The sequence below is a fragment of the Nomascus leucogenys genome, chromosome 3 (genome assembly GCF_006542625.1).
Source record: "Nomascus leucogenys isolate Asia chromosome 3, Asia_NLE_v1, whole genome shotgun sequence".
Classification (NCBI taxonomy): domain Eukaryota; kingdom Metazoa; phylum Chordata; class Mammalia; order Primates; family Hylobatidae; genus Nomascus; species Nomascus leucogenys.
In genome coordinates this window covers 43,862,518-43,885,507 of record NC_044383.1, presented here as the reverse complement: position 1 = coordinate 43,885,507, position 22,990 = coordinate 43,862,518, and the positions used below count along the sequence as shown (strand labels likewise).

The window sequence follows — 22,990 nt, the reverse complement described above, 5'->3', positions numbered from 1 at the left end:
ATATGTGAATTATTTTTAACTTATTTTGCTTTAGGACAAGGCTGATACATCATCTTTAATAATAAACAATAAATTGATTTGTAATGAAACAGTTGAAGTGCCTGAGGACAGCAAAACTAAAATTTGTTCAGAAAGAAAAAGAGTAAATGAAAATGAACTTCAGCAAGATGAACCACCAGCAAAGAAAGGTACTACTTCAGCTGCCAGCAGCAGGCGTTTAAGAAAGCTAATTTCTAAACCAGTAAATAGAACAAGGCAAACAGAGGGGCATTCACTTGTCTAAGGAAAAATCTTGAGAAAATCTAAATGTCATGAATTTTTATTCTGGAAAGTTATAAACTATCTAGGGATGGGCATAGTTAAAGCTTTTACCTTAATAAATATGCTTTTAGAAATTGTGCTTTTATTATTTCTTTCGCATGTCTATGTAATAATTTCTGTGCTTATAATAGTTAAAACTCATTACTTTGATTTTATAAATATAGTATTTTCTGCCTAAATCCCAGCACATTATTTTGTTTTCTTTGTTTGCATTCTTTATCCATTTGGAGAAAAGGATATTTTACAGTAAGACTTTGAGCTAAATATTACTAATAATAAATGTATTCAAGCTGTATTTGTGATACCAGGAGACAGTCTGATGAAAGATAATACATGTTGAAGATTATTTTTTAAAAAATCTTTAAGAGTAAGTGGGCAAGTTTGTTGTAAATATAAAGAAGGGCAAACGTTTGAATTTTAGAGGAGGTAGACTCTAGAATAAACTGAAAATCTTGAGGAAATAAATAGGAAAATGTAAACTGCAAACATAAGAAAAGCTTCAAAAATAAACTCAGCAGCTTTTAAGAAAATACAGCAGGCATAATGCCTTATTTTACCCCTTCCTTTTTGAGGCTGGAGAGTGTAAATTATAGGTAATAAAACCTTGTCCACTGAGCTTTTAAAATTAATCTATATAGAAGAAAAGAGATCTTGGAATCCTGTAATGAAGTTGCGCAATTACAGCTTCTCAAGAGCATTTAGACAATTGAAACAAAAAAGAACATGCATTGCATTTGAAAAATGAAGACTTACAAATAAAGGTTGTTTTTTATATATACAGTATCGAAGATAAAACTAGATAAATTCTAGATGGGACAGGGAGGTAAGGTTCCCATATTATACAGTGATTCTTGGGTGGGGGCATATTCTCACTGGGGGAAATCAGTATCTTGAGAGAGCTAGGGGATTTTAATTTATCAAAAGGGGTCATAGGCCGGGCATGGTGGCTCATGCCTGTAATCCTAGCACTTTGGGAGGCCAAGGTGGGTGGATCACCTGAGTTCAGGAGTTCGAGACCAGCCTGACCAACATGATGAAACCCCATCCTACTAAAATTACAAAAAATTATCCTGGTGTGGTGGTGCATGCCTGTAATCCCAGCTACTTGGGAAACTGAGGCAGGAGAATTACTTGAATCTGGGAGGCGAAGATTGCAGTGAGCCGAGATTGTGCCATCGCACTCCAGCCGGGGCAACAAGAGTGAAACTGTCTATAAAAAAGAAAGTGGTGGTGGGGGATCATGGTATTAAAAAACCTTGAGAACAAACAATCACATAAGTTTTTTCTTCTCCACATTATGGTAGTACCTGAGGGACCTTTCATAAATGCTTTGGCTTTTCCTTTATTTTGCTTATAGCTTCAGCTGTGATTAGTATATACAGAAATAGAAACTCATTTGTATATGGCATGGCAGATTTTAATTTAACGAGCTTTGTAATCTCAAAAGTGCTGCCTTCTTCATTGAACAGATTCATTACATGTGCATCCCATGGGCTACTATCATCTCACAACTAGGATGCACAAGACCCTGTGAGAGGCAGGCTAAAACTTAGGGGTTTGAATCTCGTAACTACAAGAGGTTTGACGTTTGGCTCTTAAGGAACAATTACATGCAGCAGTGCTATCAGTTAAGGGCTTTGTAATGTAACAAACTGATATGTTAAGATCCCAAAGGTATTACAGAAGTCACTGTCAACTTCTAGAAATTTTCAAAAATAATACCCCAGAACAGTAATTCTCAAAATGTTGCATGTAAAATACATCCCAGACTTACCAAATCACTATCTTTGGTTTTTGGTGCCAGGAATCTGCATTTTAATAAGGTCCCTGGATAATTCCTTCCAATAAAACTAGAAAATCACTCTTGTGTAAATAAATGTTTTTCAGTGTTTAAAGAGAGAACATTAAAATTTTAAACATAAAAGTTACCATAAAGTAACAAAATTAATGTAACTGGAATATGTCAGATTCATGAATTTACATATATCTAGAAGCAGAATAAATTACTATTGGAAAAATCGTAAAAATTATTTGTTTTCTATGCCATGATATGTATTAGAGATAGAAAAGAAGAACATATGTGGTATAGTTAAGTTTCAAAAATATTACATTTAGGATTATTATTTTATTTAGGTTTATTGTTTGTGATGAGTGAGATATAGGGAGTCTGCCATCAAGGAGCTTAAAATCTAGTGGATGAGAGAGACAAACATTTCAATAAAATATAAAGAGCTGAAATGCATAGGATAATATTCGGGACTCATTAAAAATTGTACAATATACTTTTTAGAGTCAATTAGATACCAATGGAAAGTAGTAGGTTTCTTTTTTTTGAGACAGAGTCTTCCTCTGTCACCAGGCTGGAGTGCAGTGGCATGATCTTGGCTCACTGTAACCTCCGCCTCCTGGGTTCAAGCCATTCTCCTGGCTCAGCCTCCCGAGTAGCTGGAATTACAGGCGCCACCACCACACCCATCTAATTTTTTTGTATTTTTAGTAGAGACAGGGTTTCACCATGTTGGCCAGGATGGTCTCGATCTCCTGAGCTCGTGATCCACCCGCCTCTGCCTTCCAAAGTGCTGGGATTACAGGCGTGAGCCACTGCGCCCGGCTGGAAAGTAGTAGGTTTCTTAACTAGAAGGATTTCAAGCCAAACCTACCTTATAATTGTCTTCTGCTCTTATAGATTAGTAACCGTTGTACTTCATGTTAAATCTGGGATCATTAAACATGAAGAATTTGATTCTTACATAGTAAGGATATCACATAAAAATACAGGTTAATTAAACAAAAATGGTCAGTGAGGGAGTGAATGGCGGTCAGAAGAACATATGGAATTGATTGTGTGTTACAGCAATGTCGTGTAGAAAATTCACATAAAAATTGTACCAGAACAATGTTGTAAAGTCCACTTGTAAACATATAAACATCAAACCATGAAGTATAACAAAACAGGAAAAAATTTCTAAAAACGAAGAGTCAGATTCTGGCCTGTTTTGAAGTAAGGTTTTGAGGATCTTAGACACTCATCCGACCCTTAATGGAAATTGTATGAAATATAAAAAGATATCTAGATACAAATTTATATATCTAGAAGATTGTTAATTATATTTCAAGATTTAATCATGGAGTCTGAGGAAAGTTTAAAAGAATAGTATTTATACTGGGCACTTACATGGGGCGAGTTTATTTGTCAGAGTGAACTTATGAATTAAATTGTAGCTAATAGTCTATCTGTTCTGGGTATAACTTGATCTGTACTGATTATAATGGTTAAAGTTCTTACATGTATACAACATTTACATAGTCATTTAACTTACATTATGTATTAACTCATTTTAGTCTCTTAGCATTATTCTATAGAGTAAGTTGGGCAGGTAAGGATATCCTTATTCTAGCAATATATATATTAAGCCTGAAAAAGGCAAAATTTTATGCATTTTCAATTAGTTGAATCCTTCTGTACAGATTTTCAGATTCTATTAATAGTTAAATCTATCCAGTGCACAGTGTCATAAACTCATTTGTCATCTTGATCTTCACAACTTTGAGATAGGTGGTATTATTTGTATATCACATTTGAGGAAACAGTCGTAGTATGAAGCAGTTTATTGATGGTTACAGCTAGTAAGGCTGTATTATATGAATTCCCAAAGTTTTAACATTTCCCTTCTAATTTTAGCTGTGAAAATTTAAGATACTCCATTTGCCTATCGCTAATATAGTAAAAGCCACAATATAATTGTAGTTTAAAACTGTTCGTTAGGATATGGAGTGTCTGCCTAGGGTTTCTCGTCATCTCCTCCTCTCTGTCCCATATTGAAATGATAATAAAGATTTGTGGTACAAAACATAAATAATACTGAAAGTTAGAAATAGCTGGTAATGCTACTCAGAGATAGGTAGCTGCCATCATTTTGGTGTACTTCCTTTGCTAACTTTGTATTACCTTGTGAAATAATAATTTTTACGTAAATGGGCTCATACCACACGTTTTGTAACCTGTTTTTTCTTTTTTTCTCAACAGCTTATTTTTTTTTATTAGAAGTTTACTTTTACATGTTTTGTATGTTTGAATATTGGCTTATGTGGTGACTTTTTGGTTTTATTAAGGTTTGCCAGATTAATAACAATTTTCTTATTTTTAAAGGATCTTTCCATGTTAGTTCAGCTGTCACTGAAGACCAAAAGAAAAGTGAAGAAGTGCGACCGAACATTGCAGAAAATGAAGACATTAGAGTTTTAAAAGAAAATAATGAAGGACTGAAGGCACTTTTACTCACTATTGAGAATGAACTTAAAAATGAAAAGAAAGAAAAAGCAGAATTAAAAAAACAAATTGTTCGTTTTCAGCAGGAACTTTCTCTTTCTGAAAAAAAGAATTTAACTTTAGGTAAAGAGGTCCAACAAATTCAGTCAAATTATGACATTACAATTGCTGAATTACATGTGCAGAAAAGTAAAAATCAAGAACAGGAGGAAAAGATCATGAAATTGTCAAATGAGATAGAAACTGCTACAAGAAGCATTACAAATAATGTTTCACAAATAAAATTAATGCACATGAAAATAGACGAACTACGTACTCTTGATTCAGTTTCTCAGATTTCAAACATAGATTTGCTCAATCTCAGGGATCTGTCAAATGGTTCTGAGGAGGATAATTTGCCAAATACGCAGTTATACCTTTTAGGTAATGATTATTTGGTAAGTAAGCAAGTTAAAGAATATCGAATTCAAGAACCCAATAGGGAAAGTTCTTTCCACTCTAATATTGAAGCTATTTGGGAAGAATGTAAAGAGATTGTGAAGGCCTCCTCCAAAAAAAGTCATCAGATTGAGGAACTGGAACAACAAATTGAAAAATTGCAGGCAGAAGTAAAAGGCTATAAGGATGAAAACAATAGACTAAAAGTAGAGGAGAAGGAGCATAAAAACCAAGATGACCTACTAAAAGAAAAAGAAACTCTTATACAGCAGCTGAAAGAAGAATTGCAAGAAAAAAATGCTACTCTTGGTGTACAAATACAGCATGTAGTTGAAGGAAAGAGAGCGCTTTCAGAATTTACACAAGGTGTTACTTGCTATAAGGCAAAAATAAAGGAACTTGAAACAATTTTAGAGACTCAGAAAGTTGAACGTAGTCATTCAGCCAAGTTAGAACAAGACATTTTGGAAAAGGAATCTATCATCTTAAAGCTAGAAAGAAATTTGAAGGAATTTCAAGCACATCTTCAGGATTCTATCAAAAACACCAAAGATTTAAGTGTAGAGGAAGTCAAGCTGAAAGAAGAAATCACACAATTAACAAATAATTTGCAAGATATGAAGCATTTACTTCAATTAAAAGAAGAAGAAAAAGAAACCAACAGGCAAGAAACAGAAAAGTAAGCTAAATGTTATTCAAAATACTTTAAAATACACAAAGCATTTTGCTATGCAGCTTTAAAAAAATTAGATAGTCATACTTAATCTGGTAAAGCGTAGCATATATGATGGGTGAAAAACTTGTACTTCATCCATATAAACCTTTGGACCATAGGTTATATGAAAAAGATCAGCTTATAAAAATCATATAAAATCTTTTCTGAAGAACTCATTCATAGTTTGGATATTCCAAATTTGTGAAAAGATGTAGTTTTGTAAAGATTGTTACCATTTCACATGTATGGTCCTAAGCAGTTAATGATGCATTACCATAGAAAAGTGGTTTATGTTGTTTAGATTGAAAGAGGAACTCTCTGCAAGCTCTGCTTGTACCCAGAATCTGAAAGCAGATCTTCAGAGGAAGGAAGAAGATTATGCTGACCTGAAAGAGAAACTGAATGATGCCAAAAAGCAGATTGAGCAAGTACAGAAAGAGGTAGGTTATTTGAAAAGTTATGTGGCCAGTTTATGATAAAGATTGTTTTCCTTATATATCAAACTTAGACATTAATCTTAGGATTGAATAGAACATTTATCACTTTATAATTTTTCTTAAAATTACAAGAACAGTTACTTCACGAGAGAAAATTTAGCTGATTTAAACAAGCTGAAGAATGTACAACATTAAGAGACATATGTGCCTTATGAAAGATTAGCCTTTTTCTTCTTTAAGAATTGCTAAATGTAAGTCCTTACAAAAAAGTGGAAAGCAGCTTGCTTACAGATAGTACTTAGGAGAATGTGCAGTATGATTTTTTAGTTTTTATTTTAACTTAATTTTTAAATAGGGAATGCAATCACATTATTCCAAATTTGAAATATAATAGGTGTATACAATGAGAAAGAAATACTTCCCACTCCTTTGAGCTGTCAAGTTTACCTTCACAGCATCAAATGTTACCAATTTCTTTCTTTTTCTGCACTTCTCCCTCCTTCCCTTTTTCTTTTATGACCAGTTCATTTTCTATTGTACTTAGACCTTCTCTAAAGATTGGAGCACTTTTTTTTTTTTTTTTTTTACTTTGAGGTAGTTACCAAAGAATACTTAAATGTGTAAGGTCTGACAAATATTAATACAACAAATGCTGTTTCTACCACTGTAAAAGTGACTACTGAATGTTGTGTTCATCTAAACTTTAAAAAATATAATTTAAATATATTTTTTTAATCTCTAAACAGTATTTTCTTCTCAGACTTTTATTTTTTACATCATATTTCTGAGATTGATTTTGTACAGTCGTAATTAATCATTTTCACCTCTGTATAGTATTCTGTTGTGTGACTTAGCGCAATTTATTTAGTCTCTTGTTGATGACCATTTAGATTGTTTATTAATAATCTTTTGCCCATAGCAATAATGCAAATATCTTCTATATGCTCTTGGTACACATATGCAAAAGTTTATATACCAAATGGGGAATTACTGGGTCAGAGGATTTGAAGGGTTATCTCATGGTAGTTTTAATTTGCATTCTTTTGATTGCTAATGAAGTACAGCTTCTATTCATATTTTTATTTGCTATTTGTCTATCCCAGTTTCTGCTCTGTTGAAGTCATTTGTTCATTTTAATTGTGCTTTTTTTTTTTTTTTTTAAAAAAGAGTATGTAGTTTTTATTTTGCATTTTTTTTTTTTTTTTTAATTTACTGGTTTATTATAAAGGATACAACTCAAGAACAGACAAATAGAAGGGATACACAGGACAAGTTAAGGGGGACGGAGCGTGGTGCAGAGCTTCTGTGCCCTCTCTGGGTGTACCACCCTCCTAAGACCTCAGTGTGCTCACCAAGTGGGACACTGTCTGAACCTCACTGTATAATAGTTTTCATGACTCAATCTCCAACCCTCCTCTCTTCCACAGAGTTTGGTGGGTGGGACTGAAATTTCCAACTCTAATCATTTTTGGTCTTTTGGTGAGTAGCCCTACCCTTAAGCTATTTCAAAGGAGCCTCCACTCAAAGTAATTTCATTAGCATAAATTCAGGTGTGATTAAAAGGGGGCTCTTTTTTCTAAGTTTATTTATTTTGTTTTGGGACAGGGTCTTACTCTGTCACCCAATCTGGAGTGCAGTAGCGTGATCATAGCTCACTGTAACTTTGAACTCCTGGGCTCAAGTGATCCTTCCATCTCATCCTCCCTAGTAGCTGGGACTACAGGTGTGCCACCATGCCCTAGCTACTTTTAAATTTATTGTATTGTTAAAGTCTTTTTTATTGCTACTTATAGAGGTATCTCTTTTCAAGTAATGTTTTATTGTATAGATAGCAGTCCCCAGCCTTTTTGGTACCAACGATCGGTTTTGTGGAAGACAGTTTTTCCATGGACCAGGGTGGGGGCTGGCTGCTTAAAGGATGATTCAAACACATTACAGTTATTGTGCACTTTATATTATTATTACATTGTAATATATAATGAAACAATTATACAATTCACCATAATGTAGAATCAGTGGGAGCCCTGAGCTTGTTTTCCTACAACTAGATGGTCCCATCTGGGGGTGATGGGAGACAGTGGCAGATCAGCAGGCATTAGATTCTCATAAGGAATGCGCAACCTAGGTTCATCGCATGCAGAGTTCACAATAGGGTTTGCACTCCTATGAGAATCTAATGCCTCTCTTGATCTGACAGGAGGCGGAGCTCAGGCTGTAATGTGAGCGATGGGGAGTGGCTGTAAATACAGATGAAGCTTCACTCCCTTGCCTGCCGTTCACCTCCTGCTGTGTGGCCCAGTTCCTAACAAGCTATGGATCAGTACTTGTCTGTGGCCAGGAGGTTGGGAATCCCCCTCATATAGATGACTATTTAACATTATTCTAGTGATGGGTATTAAGAGTATTTTCTATTTCTCAAATGTGTAGTTTTAAAGCAAATGATAATAATTGTAGCAATTTAGTCTAGGCCAGCTACTATGCTGAGTTGACTTATTATCTTAATCCTCACACAATATCGGGTATAGACACTGTTTTTAACTTCCATTTTGTTGATAAGAAAACAGACATTGAGAGATACAGTAGTCTCCCTTTACTGGCAGTTTTGCTTTCTGTGGTTTCAGTTACCTGTGGCCGACCATGAGCTGAAAATACTAAATAGAAATTCCAGGAATAAACAGTTCAATTGCAGGTCATTCTGAGTAGTGGGTCAAAAGCTTGTGCCATCCTGTCCTGCCTGGAGTTGGAATTATCCCTTTGCCTAGCATATCCACGTTGTTAGTGCTACCTGTTAATCACTTAGGCATCTCAATTATCAGATCACTTGTCATGGTATCAGGGACAGTGTTTGTGTTCAAGTAACTTTTATTTTACTTAATAATGGTCCCAACATGCAAAAGTAGTGATGCTGGCAATTCAGATAAGCCAAAACGTTGTTGTAAATGGCTTCCTTTAAATGAAAAGGTAAAAGTTCTTAACTTAATAAATAAAGGAAAAAATTGTAATCTGAGGTTGCTAAGATCTGTGGTAAGAACAAATCTTCCATCTGTGAAATTGTGAAGAAGGAAAAAGAAATTTATGTTAGTTTTGCTGGTGCACCTCACTGCAAAAGTTATGGCCACAATTCATGATAATTGCTTAGCTAAGATGGAAAAGGCATTAAATTTGTGGGTGGAGGATGCAAACAGAAGTGTGTTTCGATTGATGGCATCTGGGTTCAATACTGGCCACTGTGGATCTTCAAATACTATCCAATGTTTCAGGTATCCACTGGGGATCTTGAAACATATCCCCTGTGGATAAGGGGGAACTTGTCCTTGTCTAAGTTCACTTGTCTTAGTCTTAATAAGACTTGTCTAAGTTCACTCAGTAGTAAGTGCTAGAGCCAGAATGGAAACTGAGGCAGTCCTTACATGCATCTTTGTGCAGCACATAGCCTCTATTATTGTTAGTTATATAGTTGATGAAGATGGTGTTTATTACTTGAAGCCTCATATTTTTAAACAAAATAAAATATTATGAATTTGTGATTATCATGTATGTATTATGGGAACATAAAGCTTAAAACAATGTAAGAATCCTCTGAAACCATACCACTCTGAGCTACTATAATAAGGGATTTTTTTTTTTGGGCGGAGTCTCACTCTGTTGCCCAGGCTAGAGTGCAGTGGCGTGATCTCAGCTCACTGCAACCTCCACCTCCCGGGTTCAAGCGATTCTTCTGCCTCAGTCTTCCGAGTAGCTGGGACTACAGGCACGTGCCACCATGCCGAGCTAATGTTTTTTGTATTTTTAGTAGAGACGGGGTTTCACTGTGTTAGCCAGAATGGTCTTGATCTCCTGACCTCGTGATCCACTTGCCTCCACCTCCCAGAGTGCTGGGATTTACAGGCGTGAGCCACCGCGCCTGGCCTTCTCTATGCTTTTTATGGGGCATCTTTTCATTTAATTTCCTTCCATTTTTGAGCTCTCTAGCGAGTGTGAAAATGGAGTTTTGGCAGTAAAGCTCCACAAGGGAATAGAAGAGAAGGCTCTGCTGCCAGTTAGAACTGAAAGGTTTCAGAGAGGGTTGGTATGATGGAAACTAGTATAAGGATGTACCTATATTAGTGTTTTTGGGTGAGGAATTATATATTAGTCCATAGTACCTCGATTTCCCTATGTTTATGGAATTAGATTACCGGCAACAGCAGAAATCAATTGACCCTCACTTGCCTGGGTACCTTTTGATTTTGTGATTGTTCCATTTTATTCCCTGCATGTCATTATTAGCTTTTAAAGTTTTTCTTGTATTCCTGGATTATATTACTCAATAAACTTTGGAAATTTGAATCAGTATTTTTCTCTCAGAATATCTTTATTTTTCCTTGCTAATTATTTTCCTATTATGTATAGATGTTATGATGATTCTTTTTTAAGAGAACTTAAAAAGTTTGGGATTCTTAAAATAATGGAACGAGAAATTGAGTTTTTCATATGCATTCTTCATTAGAGTATTAAAACATTTTCTAATAATTTGAAGCTATAGTGTGTTTGATTAGTATATTAGAATCTGTCATTTTTCTTCTAGGCTGTGAAGGATGTGAATCTTTGAACGTAGTTGCCATGAATCTTCAATAACAAAAAGCAATTAGTATTTTTAAAATATTCCATTTGTTTTATAAACATTGTTTTGTAGGTATCTGTAATGCGTAATGAGGAGAAATTACTGAGGATTAAAATTAATGAACTGGAGAAAAAGAAAAACCAGTGTTCTCAGGAATTAGATATGAAACAGCGAACCATTCAGCAACTCAAGGTAAACAGTTTTGTTTTTAAAGATGGTTTAAATGCATTCTCTTGGTATATTTTAGTGTACAGAAATGTACAAGTTTGTTTTTAATAACATCCTGTTTTGACTTTTTCTAGAATCTAGAAATAAATTGTTTAAAATTAAATAGGCAAAAAAGAAAAAAAAAGATAAAATTAAGTAGGCTGATAGTGACTTTCTTCTAACAAATAGAGTATGGAAAAGAAAAAATAATAACTTTATAGTGAAGAAACTTAGCAGATACCACTTTAACCAAGTGTTTAAGAATAACATTACCATTAGTCATATTGATGCTGTGTGCTTCCTGGTTTGATGTGACCAGAAGGGCACATCCCCTCTTTGGTATTCTTTCCCTAAATTTATAACCTCAGTCTCTTCATGAGAAAACATCAGACAAACCCAAACTGAGGATGTTCTACTTAGTGCTTGACCAGTATGAAATATAAAGTGTCAGGGTCATTAAGGACAAGTAAAGACTGGTGAACGATGGTGAAGTCTGGAGTGTAATTAATAGTAGTATACCAATGTTAATTTCTTGGTTTTTGATAAATGTACCATGGTAGTGTAATATGATAACATTAGGGGAAGCTAAATTCTTTGGAACTCTTGCAAAGCTAAAATTATTTTGAAATAAAATGGAAAAAACAAAAATAGTCTAGGTCTTACAACAAATTCCTTTTAAAAATGATACTTAAAAGGCAAAATCCCTTTATTGTATATGGTTATTTTTTGCTTGATATCAACCAAATGGATGAGGCAACAATAAAAAAAATACATTTGTTATATTATTTTCATGTTTGCTTTTAAATGAAGCAAACTAATGAATATTCAGGTATAAATACATGATTTTAATTCTTAACTGAATGTAATCATAATAAAGCATTCTGTAACAATAGGATTCGAGATCTCCATGTTCCGTAGTGATTCACTCTTAAGACTTACAAAGTGATGAGAAAGTGGTGACATTAGATGAGATTGGGGGTGAAGTTTGGATTACATGATAAGTTAAAATTAGAAGTGTAGGATATCTGGTCCCCATAATTTAATCTTGCCTCTTAAGGCTTATTTTTTTCCAATCTTGCAGCTACTTTCGAGGTAAAAGGGGTGGAGAGCTCTTTTTTTCCTTCATTTTGAGTTTAAGTTTACCAGTGAGGAAGCTTTTAATGGTTTTTCTTGTTCCTTCTATGTTAAATACACAGTAGAACTTCATTTTCCCTTGTTTCTGCTTTTTGTGGTTTGTAAGAAAACATTTATCTAAGACGTTGAGTAAGTAAAATAACCGGGTCATAATTTAGATTAAAAGTATAGGCCAGGCACAGTGGCTCACGCCTGTAATCCCAGCACTTAGGGAGGCCGAGGCAGACGGATCACAAGGTCAGGAGATCAAGACCAGCCTGACCAACACAGTGAAACTCCGTCTCTACTAAAAATACAAAAATTAGCCGGGCGTGGTGGCACACGCCTGTAATCCCAGTTACTCAGGAGGCTGAGGCAGGAGAATCGCTTGAACCCGGGAGGTGGAGGTTGCAGTGAGCTCAGATTGCACCACTGCACTCCATCCTGGGTGACAGAGGGAGACTCCATCTCAAAAATAAATAAATAAAGAAGTATGAAGTGTTTTTAATTTTTTTAATTTTAATTTTTATTTTTTGAGACGGAGTCTCGCTCTGTCGCCAGGCTGGAGTGCAGTGGCACGATCTCGGCTCGCTGCAATCTTGGCTCACTGCAATCTCTACTTCTTCTTTCCTCTGCTCTCACCCTACCCTTTTCTCCAAGATGAAAGACGGTTGGAAGCTTGAGACTGGTACCAGCTGGTATACCAGCTATATAGGAGACTGATTTCAAACTTAATATTGAGCCCTGTTTTCAAGATCCACTGTTAAATATTGTGTTTTTAAGTTAATTTGCATTTAATTCATATTCTTTCAATTTGTAGGAGCAGTTAAATAATCAGAAAGTGGAAGAAGCTATACAACAGTATGAGAGAGCATGCAAAGGTCAGGAACAAGTTTGTACTTCTGGAACTGGAAAAGTTCCCTTATTCCCCTCACAGGGCATGCGATGGGGGTGTGGCTTGCTTCATTGGTGCCCTGCAGCTCAAACCCCTAGGGGGAGCATGCAGACAGGCAGGTCTTGAGTGCGGGCTCTGACCCCATGGCAGCATCTAGGGTTGAGTGTTTACAGCTCCTGAAGCCCCAGTGGGCATGTTCTACAGGGTGTTTTTTCAGCCTAGCCGTCTACAGGCGGCTTGCGTTAATCAGCTCAATTAGACCATCTGCCTTATTGCAAGGACAGAGGGCTTTCTGTATCCCGGGATTCTTGCTCTAGACCATCTGCCTTATTGCAAGGACAGAGGGCTTTCTGTATCCTGGGATTCTTGCTCTAGTGTACTGGAAAAATTGGATCACACATGGGCATGGAGAATGAGTGCAAGGTTTTATTGAGTGGAGGTAGCTCTCTGCAGATGTATGGGGAGCCAGAAGGGGATGGAGCGGGAAGGTGGTCTTCCCCTGGGCGGCCGGACTGTCCTCTGACTGCCCCCAACCGAATTCCGTGTCGTCTCACAGTAGATGGCCTGCCAGCATCTGCTGGTGTCTGCTGGTGTGTTCATCCAGTGTGTTCCTCTAGATGTTCAGCTGCTTGTGTGTGTGCCTGCCAGGGTCTCAGGGTTTTTATAGGCACAGGATGGGGGCATGGCAGGCCAGGGTGGTCTTGAAAAATGCAACATTTGGGTGTGCAGCCAGGAGTGCCTGTCCTCACTTAGGTCTGTGGGCACAGGCCCGAGGGTGGAGCCTTCGCCAGGGACCCTGCCTTTCTGTACCCAGCACTTCCCTGCCTGCCTCCCATATCACTTCCAGTACTAAAATGATTACAAAACAGGTAGTTGCAATAACAATTGGTTAACATTTCCTTTGAAAATTCTGAAGGGAAGTGAGGGCAACATAAGATGCAGCTTTATCAGAAGTGAAAAGTAGTGATTCTAATGAATAATTTATTAATTTAAAGCTTATTCTTAGAAAAATAAAATAAATACTCAAAGCAACATTGATTTCTTGTAATGGCCAGTATTTTGTGAAAAATAAAGCCAGTCAAAGTTTTATGTAGGTCACAATGAATGGCGTAGATTTCTGGATGAAATTGTGTAAAGAATAAACTTCAAATAAAGTATCTTTAAAATTAAATTAAAATGTGTATTTTAAAAAAGTTTTAAAAAGCTGCTTAATAATTTAGATTCAAATCCTAGGTGCTGAATTATGAATTATGCTTTTCTTACTCAGATTGTATTGATTTGTTGTTTGAAATATTACAAAATTACTTTTTTTTTTTTTTTGAGACGGAGATTCGCTCTTGTCGTCCAGGCTGGAGTGCAGTGGCACAATCTCAGCTCACTGCAACCTCCGCCTTCCTGGTTCAAGTGATTCTCCTGCCTCAGCCTCCTGAGTAGCTGGGATTACAAGCACCAGCCACCATGCCTGGCTAATTTTTGTATTTTTAGTAGAGACAGGGTTTTGCCATGTTGGCCAGGCTAGTCTCAAACTCCTGACCTCAGGTGATCCACCCACCCCGGCCTCCCAAAGTGGTGGGATTACAGGCTTGAGCCACCGTGCCTGGCCACAAAATTTCTTTTATAGATAATACGTATTTATGTTTTTAAAATGATACAGACTCCTCTCCTCCTCATTACCCCTTAACTTCTTTGTTCTGTGAGTGAGAGAACTAGGATTTGAACCCAGGTGTGCTTCACTCTTAAGTCTCAGACTCTCTTTACTAATCCATGTTATTTGTACTTGGGCAACAAAAGAAAGGGTAAGACAACCAGATTATTACTTATTTAGCTGACTTGTACATTGGTGGGGTTAACTTGGATGGATAACTTGGATGTGAAAATATATCTCTGCACACAGTACTGTTTTCTTCTGCCTTTCTTAGGCCTTGTCACCCTAACATCTCCTGTTTCATAGGAAATTGTTCATAGCTATCTTTTAGGATTCCCCTTTACTTTGGCTCCTTTGTCACTGTTGGTGAATGTGGACACATCCTAGATATTCTGGAAAAGTCTACCCTTGGACCAGGTTGCCCTATAGTTTTTATCATATTTTAATTTTTGTTTTCTTTGCCAAATATGGAGAAGTATGGCATAGGCCCATCGTGACTATTTTTAATCTGACTTCCACCTTTTCTATGCTTCTAAGTCACTTGTAACCTACATATGTTAAAATCTGTCAGCATTTTGCAATCCCTGCTTTTTATTATTTTGGTGTTATTGTATACTATTCTTTTCCTCAGTTATATTTATAAAGTAGCATTTATTGTATGTGTATGTTTTCTAAATTAAAGGTAATCTATAGCCCCTCTCACCTTTTGAAACTCTCTTGTCTCAGCTTTTATGATCTATTCTGTACTAGTTAACACTTTTCTCTCAGAGTGAGTCTCAGCCACTCTGGCAACTTGCCTGATTAAGATGTCATCATCTTTTTTTTAAATTATTTTTTCCTTTAGAGAGAAAATGCTCCTGTGATTTTAGTTGTGTCTGAGACATTTCCCTACAAACAGACAACAAACAAAACCATCTCTTTAACTCTTAAGGCTTTCCCTGCCTTCTAAATTTCTATTTATTTACAGAATGCCTTTCACTTACCTATCTTTAATATTGAATTATTAAACAATGGAGATCTAATACATGTAACATAAAATTTACCTTTTAAAAGTGTACTGTTTAGTGGGCTTTAGTACTTTCTATTCACAAAATTGTACAACCATCACCACTATCTAATTACTGTATGTTTATAGTAACGTAAAGTGACAAAAAAGTGAACATTGTCACTTCAAAAAGAAACCCTGTACCCATCAGCAATCATTCCCCATTCACCCCTTCCCTCCAGCTGCTATCAGCCTCTAATCTACTTTCTATCTGTATGAATTTGCCTATTATAGACATTTCCTGTTAAGTCAGTTCATACAATATATGGCCTTTTGTGTTTGACTCTTCTTAGAATAATGTTTCCAAGTTTCATCCATATTGTGTATGTATCAGTACTTTATTCCTTGCTATGGCTGAATAATATTCCACATTTTATGTATCAGTTGATAGACATTTGGGTTGTTTCCACTTTTGGCTTTTATGAACATTTATATGCAAGTTTTTTGGTAAACTTATATTTTTAATTTTCTTGGGAATGGTAAGCAAGTGCTGAATGTGCAGCACTTGATTGCTTGTTCATTTAATAGTCATTTATTTCACTATGATTGCTCATAGCTATCCTTTGATAATATCTTTAGATAGCTATGATGAGATGTCTATCTCAGACTTCTTTGCTTTATTTTCCATTTTATCAGTTGTGTATTTTGGTGTGTATTTGGGGGTTCTTTCCTGAAATAAAATGTAAATTACTGGAGTCAATGACTGATTAAATAATTATCTTTTTGCCTTTACTGCTCTAGTTTGCTAGCTTTCAAATAATAGGTGACTAGCCATTAGTGAGGTTATCATTGGTGTTCTGGGAATTTTTTAATTGATAACTAGATTTGTAAATTCTTTTTCTAGTCCTCAGTTTAGAGTCAAAAATGCAAAGTGTAAGAGGGAGGGAATTCTTTGAATAAAATTATAATTAATTGTGTAATATGAATATATTTGAAAATCATGCTTTTTGAAAGAGATTTATATGATAATATGAAGGTGACTTCAATCCTAGGAGGAATTCTGTTTTACTAGCACACCTGAAAGCCTGTATCAATGGAAAAATACTAAAAACTGCTCATACAGTTTTCTCTTACTGTTTAGTTTGTTTCACCTTTGCTTTATGTGCACTTTGAGGGAGCCATCTTTGGGTATTTGTGTTACTAAAAGCAGCCTGAGATTGAGCTATGCATTTATAGCTTTATCACCTCTGACATCAGTAATAGTTGGTAAGAATTCTCTGAAATGAGCCCTGCTACTAGGTGCCATCACCAGAGGCAACAAACTGATCTTCCCTCTTTATCCGTTTCCTGCAGACAGGGTTAATATATAGTTGCTTACAAGTAATTGCTGTAGTCATTCTTCAAGGGCCAGACACAATTTTAGGAAGGCTGTTATTACTAGCTTTTCAAAAGCCATTTCCGAGGAGCTGGTTTAAAATAAAAATTTAAAATAGAAATAAATATTTGACTCTGAATATTTTTCTAGAAAAAGTAACTACTTGAGATTTAAAAAATAGTTCAAATTGGGATTGAGCTTTTTTAGTTTTAGGAGGTAAAGGTTTTAGTTTGATCGGAGAATATTAACACTGAAAATAAGTATTTTGCCAAATAATGTTTTTTCACCCCTAAATCCTAAGATTTATGTTTATAGTAATAGTTGTATTGGAATAGTTTAATTGTATTAGAAATTGTTAATTTTACCTGAAAAAACTTTTTTCCATTCATCCACTCTTGGAATCATCCAAGCATCCATCTTTACACCAAATATATATCTAGTATGTCATATATACTAGTACTGTTGTAGACATTGATGAATAAGACAAAGTTTCTGCCTATATGGAACTAATATTCTATTACAGTTAATAAAAATGTGTTTTAATTTTAGAACAACTTAAGAAAAATTGGATATCTAGAGGCTATTAAGTTCTAAAATGTTCTCCCCCAATTTTTAGATCTAAATGTTAAAGAGAAAATAATTGAAGACATGCGAATGACACTAGAAGAACAGGAACAAACTCAGGTAGAACAAGATCAAGTGCTTGAGGCTAAATTAGAGGAAGTTGAAAGGCTGGCCACAGGTAAAACAAGATTGCTTACATTTCTCTAAATATACTTATTCATTTTTAAAAAAAATTTCCTAGATTTCTTCCCTTGTTAAAGTAGTATGTATTTTCAGTGATTCATAATGGAAAAGTATTTGGTGTTTTTTGAATGTCATATTACTTGTCATTTTCCACTGTGATGAAAATTGTTTTAGTAAAATTATATGCAGTAAAGAAGGAGTAAGGACACTGCATGATAACTTACGAATTATAAATTGCAAGTTATGGATGATAACTTGCAATGTTCCCTAGATGTTAAGAGTAAGCTTTCAACTGAGTTTCGCCTTTGTCAGGGTTTTAGCATTATCTTGTATATTGATCTCAATAAATACTTTGATTTCATTGCTTTCAGAATACCATCAGAGTTTTTCTAGAGTATATGGAAAAATATAACATTTACTAATAAAAATGTTATGTGTGATTTTTGTAGAAAGGGCAAGAAATTTAGAATTAAGAAATTGTCTATGCCATTTTATATATAACCTTGGCAGGGTACTTGTGCTTACTCAGCCTAATTTTCCTCATCTGTAAAATGTGGTTGATGATGATAATGCCATATATATTATTGCACATTATTCTTTTTTTAAAATCATCTGACTTGAAGATTCATATTGCACATTATTCTTATCAAGATCAGATGAGATGAAAAAATGTAATAGTACTTTGTAAACCCTAAAACTCTATTATAACTGTATTTTGGTGGATGAAATGGTGATAAGGATGAGGACAGTGAGTCTATGTGACTTCATACTTTTCTAGCCACTTTCATGGCCATAGAAAACTTTTTTCTTGAGAACTGCATGAAGTTTTCTGTATAATAAGGTTGACAATGAATTTATTATACTATACTGTGAATACTATTCATTGGATTCCTGTAGTTCCTCTTCACTAAGAATTCAGTAAGAACTCCTAAAACTTAAACTATAGAATAGCCTCAGTTCCATCTTGGTCTGTGTTCTTTATCTGGGCTCTACTGATTTGTGTCTGTAGCCCATGTCAAGTGTATCTCTACATGGTATAACTTTTGCATATGCCTTAAAACATAATTTTATGTCTTCAAATCAGAATTGGAAAAATGGAAGGAAAAATGCAATGATTTGGAAACCAAAAACAATCAAAGGTCAAATAAAGAACATGAGGACAACACAGATGTGCTTGGAAAGCTCAGTAATCTTCAAGATGAGTTACAGGTGTGACTTTATATATGTTTTTATGTATGAATGTATCTGCCTTATATTTCTAATAAGAGAATTCAGTATTTTATATTTTGTAATTAACTTAGATATGGGTGAAATAATACCTGGCAAATGTTAATATGTAAATATAACTTTTCAATGCACATTGAAATGACATGGGGAAGAAATTCCAAGATACAGCCTAGTAAGTGCCAGTGAAATATAGTGATTGGGTCCTCAGTTTTATATTTTACATATTTAATTCTTAAACCACTGCTTCTAATGTCCTTGTGCCCATTTTTCTACTCCTTAAAACTTCTTACTCATCAAATACTGCTGTGGAGAAAATGACCATCAGGAGAATTGTTTTGATTACTATAAATCTCTTCAAAGTTTAATTATTAAATTGGAATAGAATTGTATATCTGAACACATATAAAACTATACCATATAGAAGATATTCTATTTGTGTGTGTTTTTTTCTTGTTCAGCTTTAACATACAACATATGGGGGAAACTTTTTTTTCATAGGATTTACCAAATACTATTATATTTTGTACATTTTATTAGAAGTGGCATTCATAACAGAAGCTGTAGGATTGAAGGAAACATAATAATAATAGTTTTGGGAGATGGGCTGCATCTGAATTTTTTAAAATTCTAGCTGTATATTAAACATATGCTGAAAACAAATACAAAAAACTACTTTTTTTGTTACATATTATATATTCTAGAATTTACCCTTTTCATTGTGAAATTCCAAAAGCAGAACAAAATAAATATTATGAAAAAAGTGTATCAACTGTATTGAGAATGTTTGCATTAAAAAGTATTTGTGTATTTTGCATTGTTCTAAGATGATATAATCACATTAGTGTAGATTATAAACTTTGTAATCCTGGAATGGACTGCCATACTTTGTAATATAGTGATTTTAGAAGTTTTCTTTTTTTTTTTTTTTTTTTTTTTGGTGACAGAATCTTGCTCTGTCGCCAGGCTGGAGTGCAATGACGCAATCTCGGCTCACTGCAGTCTCCACCCCCTGGGTTCAAGCGATTCTCCTGCCTCAGCCTCCCGAGTAAGGGCTGGGACTACAGGTACACGCCACCTCACCCGGCTAATTTTTTTGTATTTTGGTAGAGACGGGGTTTCACCATGTTGGCCAGGATGGTCTTGATCTCCTGACCTCGTGGTCCGCCCACCTCGGCCTCCCAAACTGCTGGAATTATGGGCGTGAGCCATCGCACCCAGCCTAGAAGTTTTTTAAGTGGTATTATTATTTTTATTTCAAATGAAGTTCTACTTGGGTTTTTTGTATATATTATTAAATGCCTCTGAACCCAAAGAATCTGTGGTACCAGTTTGAAAATTACTGATCAGCAGTATTCTCTGTCCAGCTCTTTTGGATGTTCTTTTAATAAATATCCTGTTGCACAAGTTATTTTTTATTTGGCATCTTGTAGGCCCAGGAATATTTTATTTTTAGAACCATCCAGTTAGAAATGACCACCACAAACAAAGTCTTTTATTCTCTTGGCGTTTAGGAAGATTTGAGTCAATTTAACTGTTTCAGAAATTTGAATTGTTTATTTTTTCTTAAGGTCACTGATAAAAGTATTTAAATAGACTTCATAGCAAAATAAATTTATAAAGGAAATGCATTAAGGAGAGCAAACCAGTTATTTTATTATTTTTTAAATAATCTGAAGCTTTGATCTTGTCATTGTTTAAAGTGAAACATTTAAAGTTTTTATAGAGGTGAAAAGTAATGGATTGTATGAAAATGTTATAGAAACATGTATTGACTACTTTGTAGGCATGTGATAATAACTTATACCATTTATATATATAGGAGTCTGAACAGAAATATAATGCTGATAGAAAGAAATGGTTAGAAGAAAAAATGATGTTTATTACTCAAGTGAAAGAAGCAGAGAATATACGAAATAAAGAGATGAAAAAATATGCTGAGGACAGGGAGCGTTTTTTAAAGCAACAGAATGAAATGGTTAGTGACAATTGTGTCTTTGATGTGTTTCACCTACTTTCCTTGGTGTGTTAAATGTATTTCTGGAATTAACAGTTTCTACATGGTTTTCTGTTTTTGGTTTTTTAAAGGCAAGTTGTCATCTTTATAAGATAACTTTTCTGAGCCAGTTTATCTTGACATTCACTAATGTTCTTGTTTTAACTTGTTTCAGTTGATTTAGCATGTTGGGAGAATACCTTATTGCTTCTTACTGTCTAGATACTGAAGTTAAAAATCTCCTCCTTTTGACCGTTACGGAGTATTCCCTATTATATTTTAAAACTTTCTGCATTTTGAACTGTAGATTCTAATATTGTGTACATTTTATCACATAAAGTCACCTAAATAGTTTCTAAAAGACTATATATACAGTAAAAATGACCTTCAGTTTTACATTTACTAGCTGTAGGTCTTGTAATGATTCTGTCTTAGCCTGTTCTTTTTTTCTAATTGGCACTTAGTCTGTTTGACATGCAATGTTGGCAATCAGAAAAAAGAAGTTAAATGTTATCGTTAATCCGAGGAAAGCTATTGAGCAACAAATATCATTTTAAAATGAAAAACCAGTGTCTATAAAAATAGTAACTTGGCAGTATCATATTGTCATCTGTTGGCATTTCCTTTTTTTATGACTGCATTTGACTAAAAACAGTTAAACTTTCCTATAAAAACTGGAAGACTTCCTTCCTTCCTCCCTCCCTCCCTCCCTCCCTTCTTCACTCCCTCCCTCCCTCCCTTCTTCGCTCCTTCCCTCCCTTCCTTCTTTCCTTCCCTCCCTGCTTTCCTTCCCTCCCCTCCTCTCTCTCCCCTTTCTTTTTTCCTTTCCTTCTTCCTTTTTTCATCCTGTCCTTCTTCCTTCTCCCCGTCCTTCTCTTTTTCCTTCTCCCTTTTCTTCTCCCTTTCCTTCCTTTCTCCTTTCCCTTCCCCGTGCCCATCCTCTTCCCCTTCCCCTTCCCTTTCCCTTTCCCTTTCCCTTTCCTCTTTTAAAGAGACAAGGTCTTGTTCTGTCACCCAGGCTGGAATGCAATGGTGCAGTCATGGCTCACTGCCGCCTCAAACTTCAGGGCAAAAGCAATCTTTCCACCTCAGCCTCCCAGGTAACTGGGGCTACAAGCACATGCCACCACACCTAGGTAAATTTTTTATTTTTTTGTAGGGACAGAGACTTGCTGTGTTGCCCAGGCTGGTCTCAAACTCCTGGTCTCAAGCAGTCCTCCTGCCTCAGCTTCCCCCAAGTGTTGGGATTATGGGTGTGAGCCACTGTGCATTGTACCCGGCCTGAAATGTTCATTTTCAATAAGGTAAGGACGGTTTTTCCACTTTTTTTCCTCCCTAGCTTTAAAGCTGCTTTTAACATTGAATATTGAACAGAGTTGGCCAGTTTTTATTAAAATGAGGCTGTTGTGAGCTAAACTTTCCAGCATGCTTGCTAAACTCCAGACCATACATGTATTCTACTCCAGAAATCAAGCCCTTGGTTGAAGTATGTGTCCTTTCTGAAGCTAGAGAGTCTACCATTGAATGCTCTGTCCTCATGTCACATGGTGTAAATTTGCTCCCATAAAAAAGTTTACTTTTTTATGAAATCATTTTATTTACAGAATAAATTTTTTTGAAATCATTTTATTTACAGGAAAGTTACAGAACTAGCAGATAGAATTCCTGTATACCTATCACCCAACCTTCCTGACCCAGTGGTAAGAGGCAATAAGTAATATCAAAACAGAAGCCTGTCACAGTTGCTCCAATTCCAAACCAGTGGTTTCTCTGGTAGCAATGCCAGCAAGTAATCCCACTTTGAATTTGTAATCCTAGGGAAAGCTAATTTACTCTTTTCTCTCATATGTTTCTTTATAATCGTACTTAGGTTGTGTATGTGTCTGCCATATTTAAGAAACACATTTTTGATGTGATGTTAATTTTTGATGTAAAATTGTAACATATAACATGGAAAGCAAATAGAACATAGTTCAGTGAATTATTGTAAAGCCAGTACCCACTTAACTAATACCTATT

At 35.2% G+C, this 22,990-nt stretch overlaps 1 protein-coding gene across 2 annotated transcripts in view; it reads left to right on the top strand.

Moving 5' to 3' along the window:
• KIF20B (kinesin family member 20B) overlaps positions 1 to 22,990 on the top strand; it is a 69,648-nt gene that overhangs the window by 31,210 nt on the left and 15,448 nt on the right. For both annotated transcript variants that reach the window (XM_003255206.3, XM_003255207.3), the window contains exons 19-26: positions 35 to 188; positions 4,472 to 5,708; positions 6,046 to 6,184; positions 10,857 to 10,976; positions 12,925 to 12,985; positions 17,621 to 17,746; positions 18,836 to 18,960; positions 20,798 to 20,953. In XM_003255206.3, the coding sequence (XP_003255254.2) occupies positions 35 to 188; positions 4,472 to 5,708; positions 6,046 to 6,184; positions 10,857 to 10,976; positions 12,925 to 12,985; positions 17,621 to 17,746; positions 18,836 to 18,960; positions 20,798 to 20,953 (2,118 nt within the window). The remainder of the gene's footprint in view (positions 1 to 34; positions 189 to 4,471; positions 5,709 to 6,045; positions 6,185 to 10,856; positions 10,977 to 12,924; positions 12,986 to 17,620; positions 17,747 to 18,835; positions 18,961 to 20,797; positions 20,954 to 22,990) is intronic.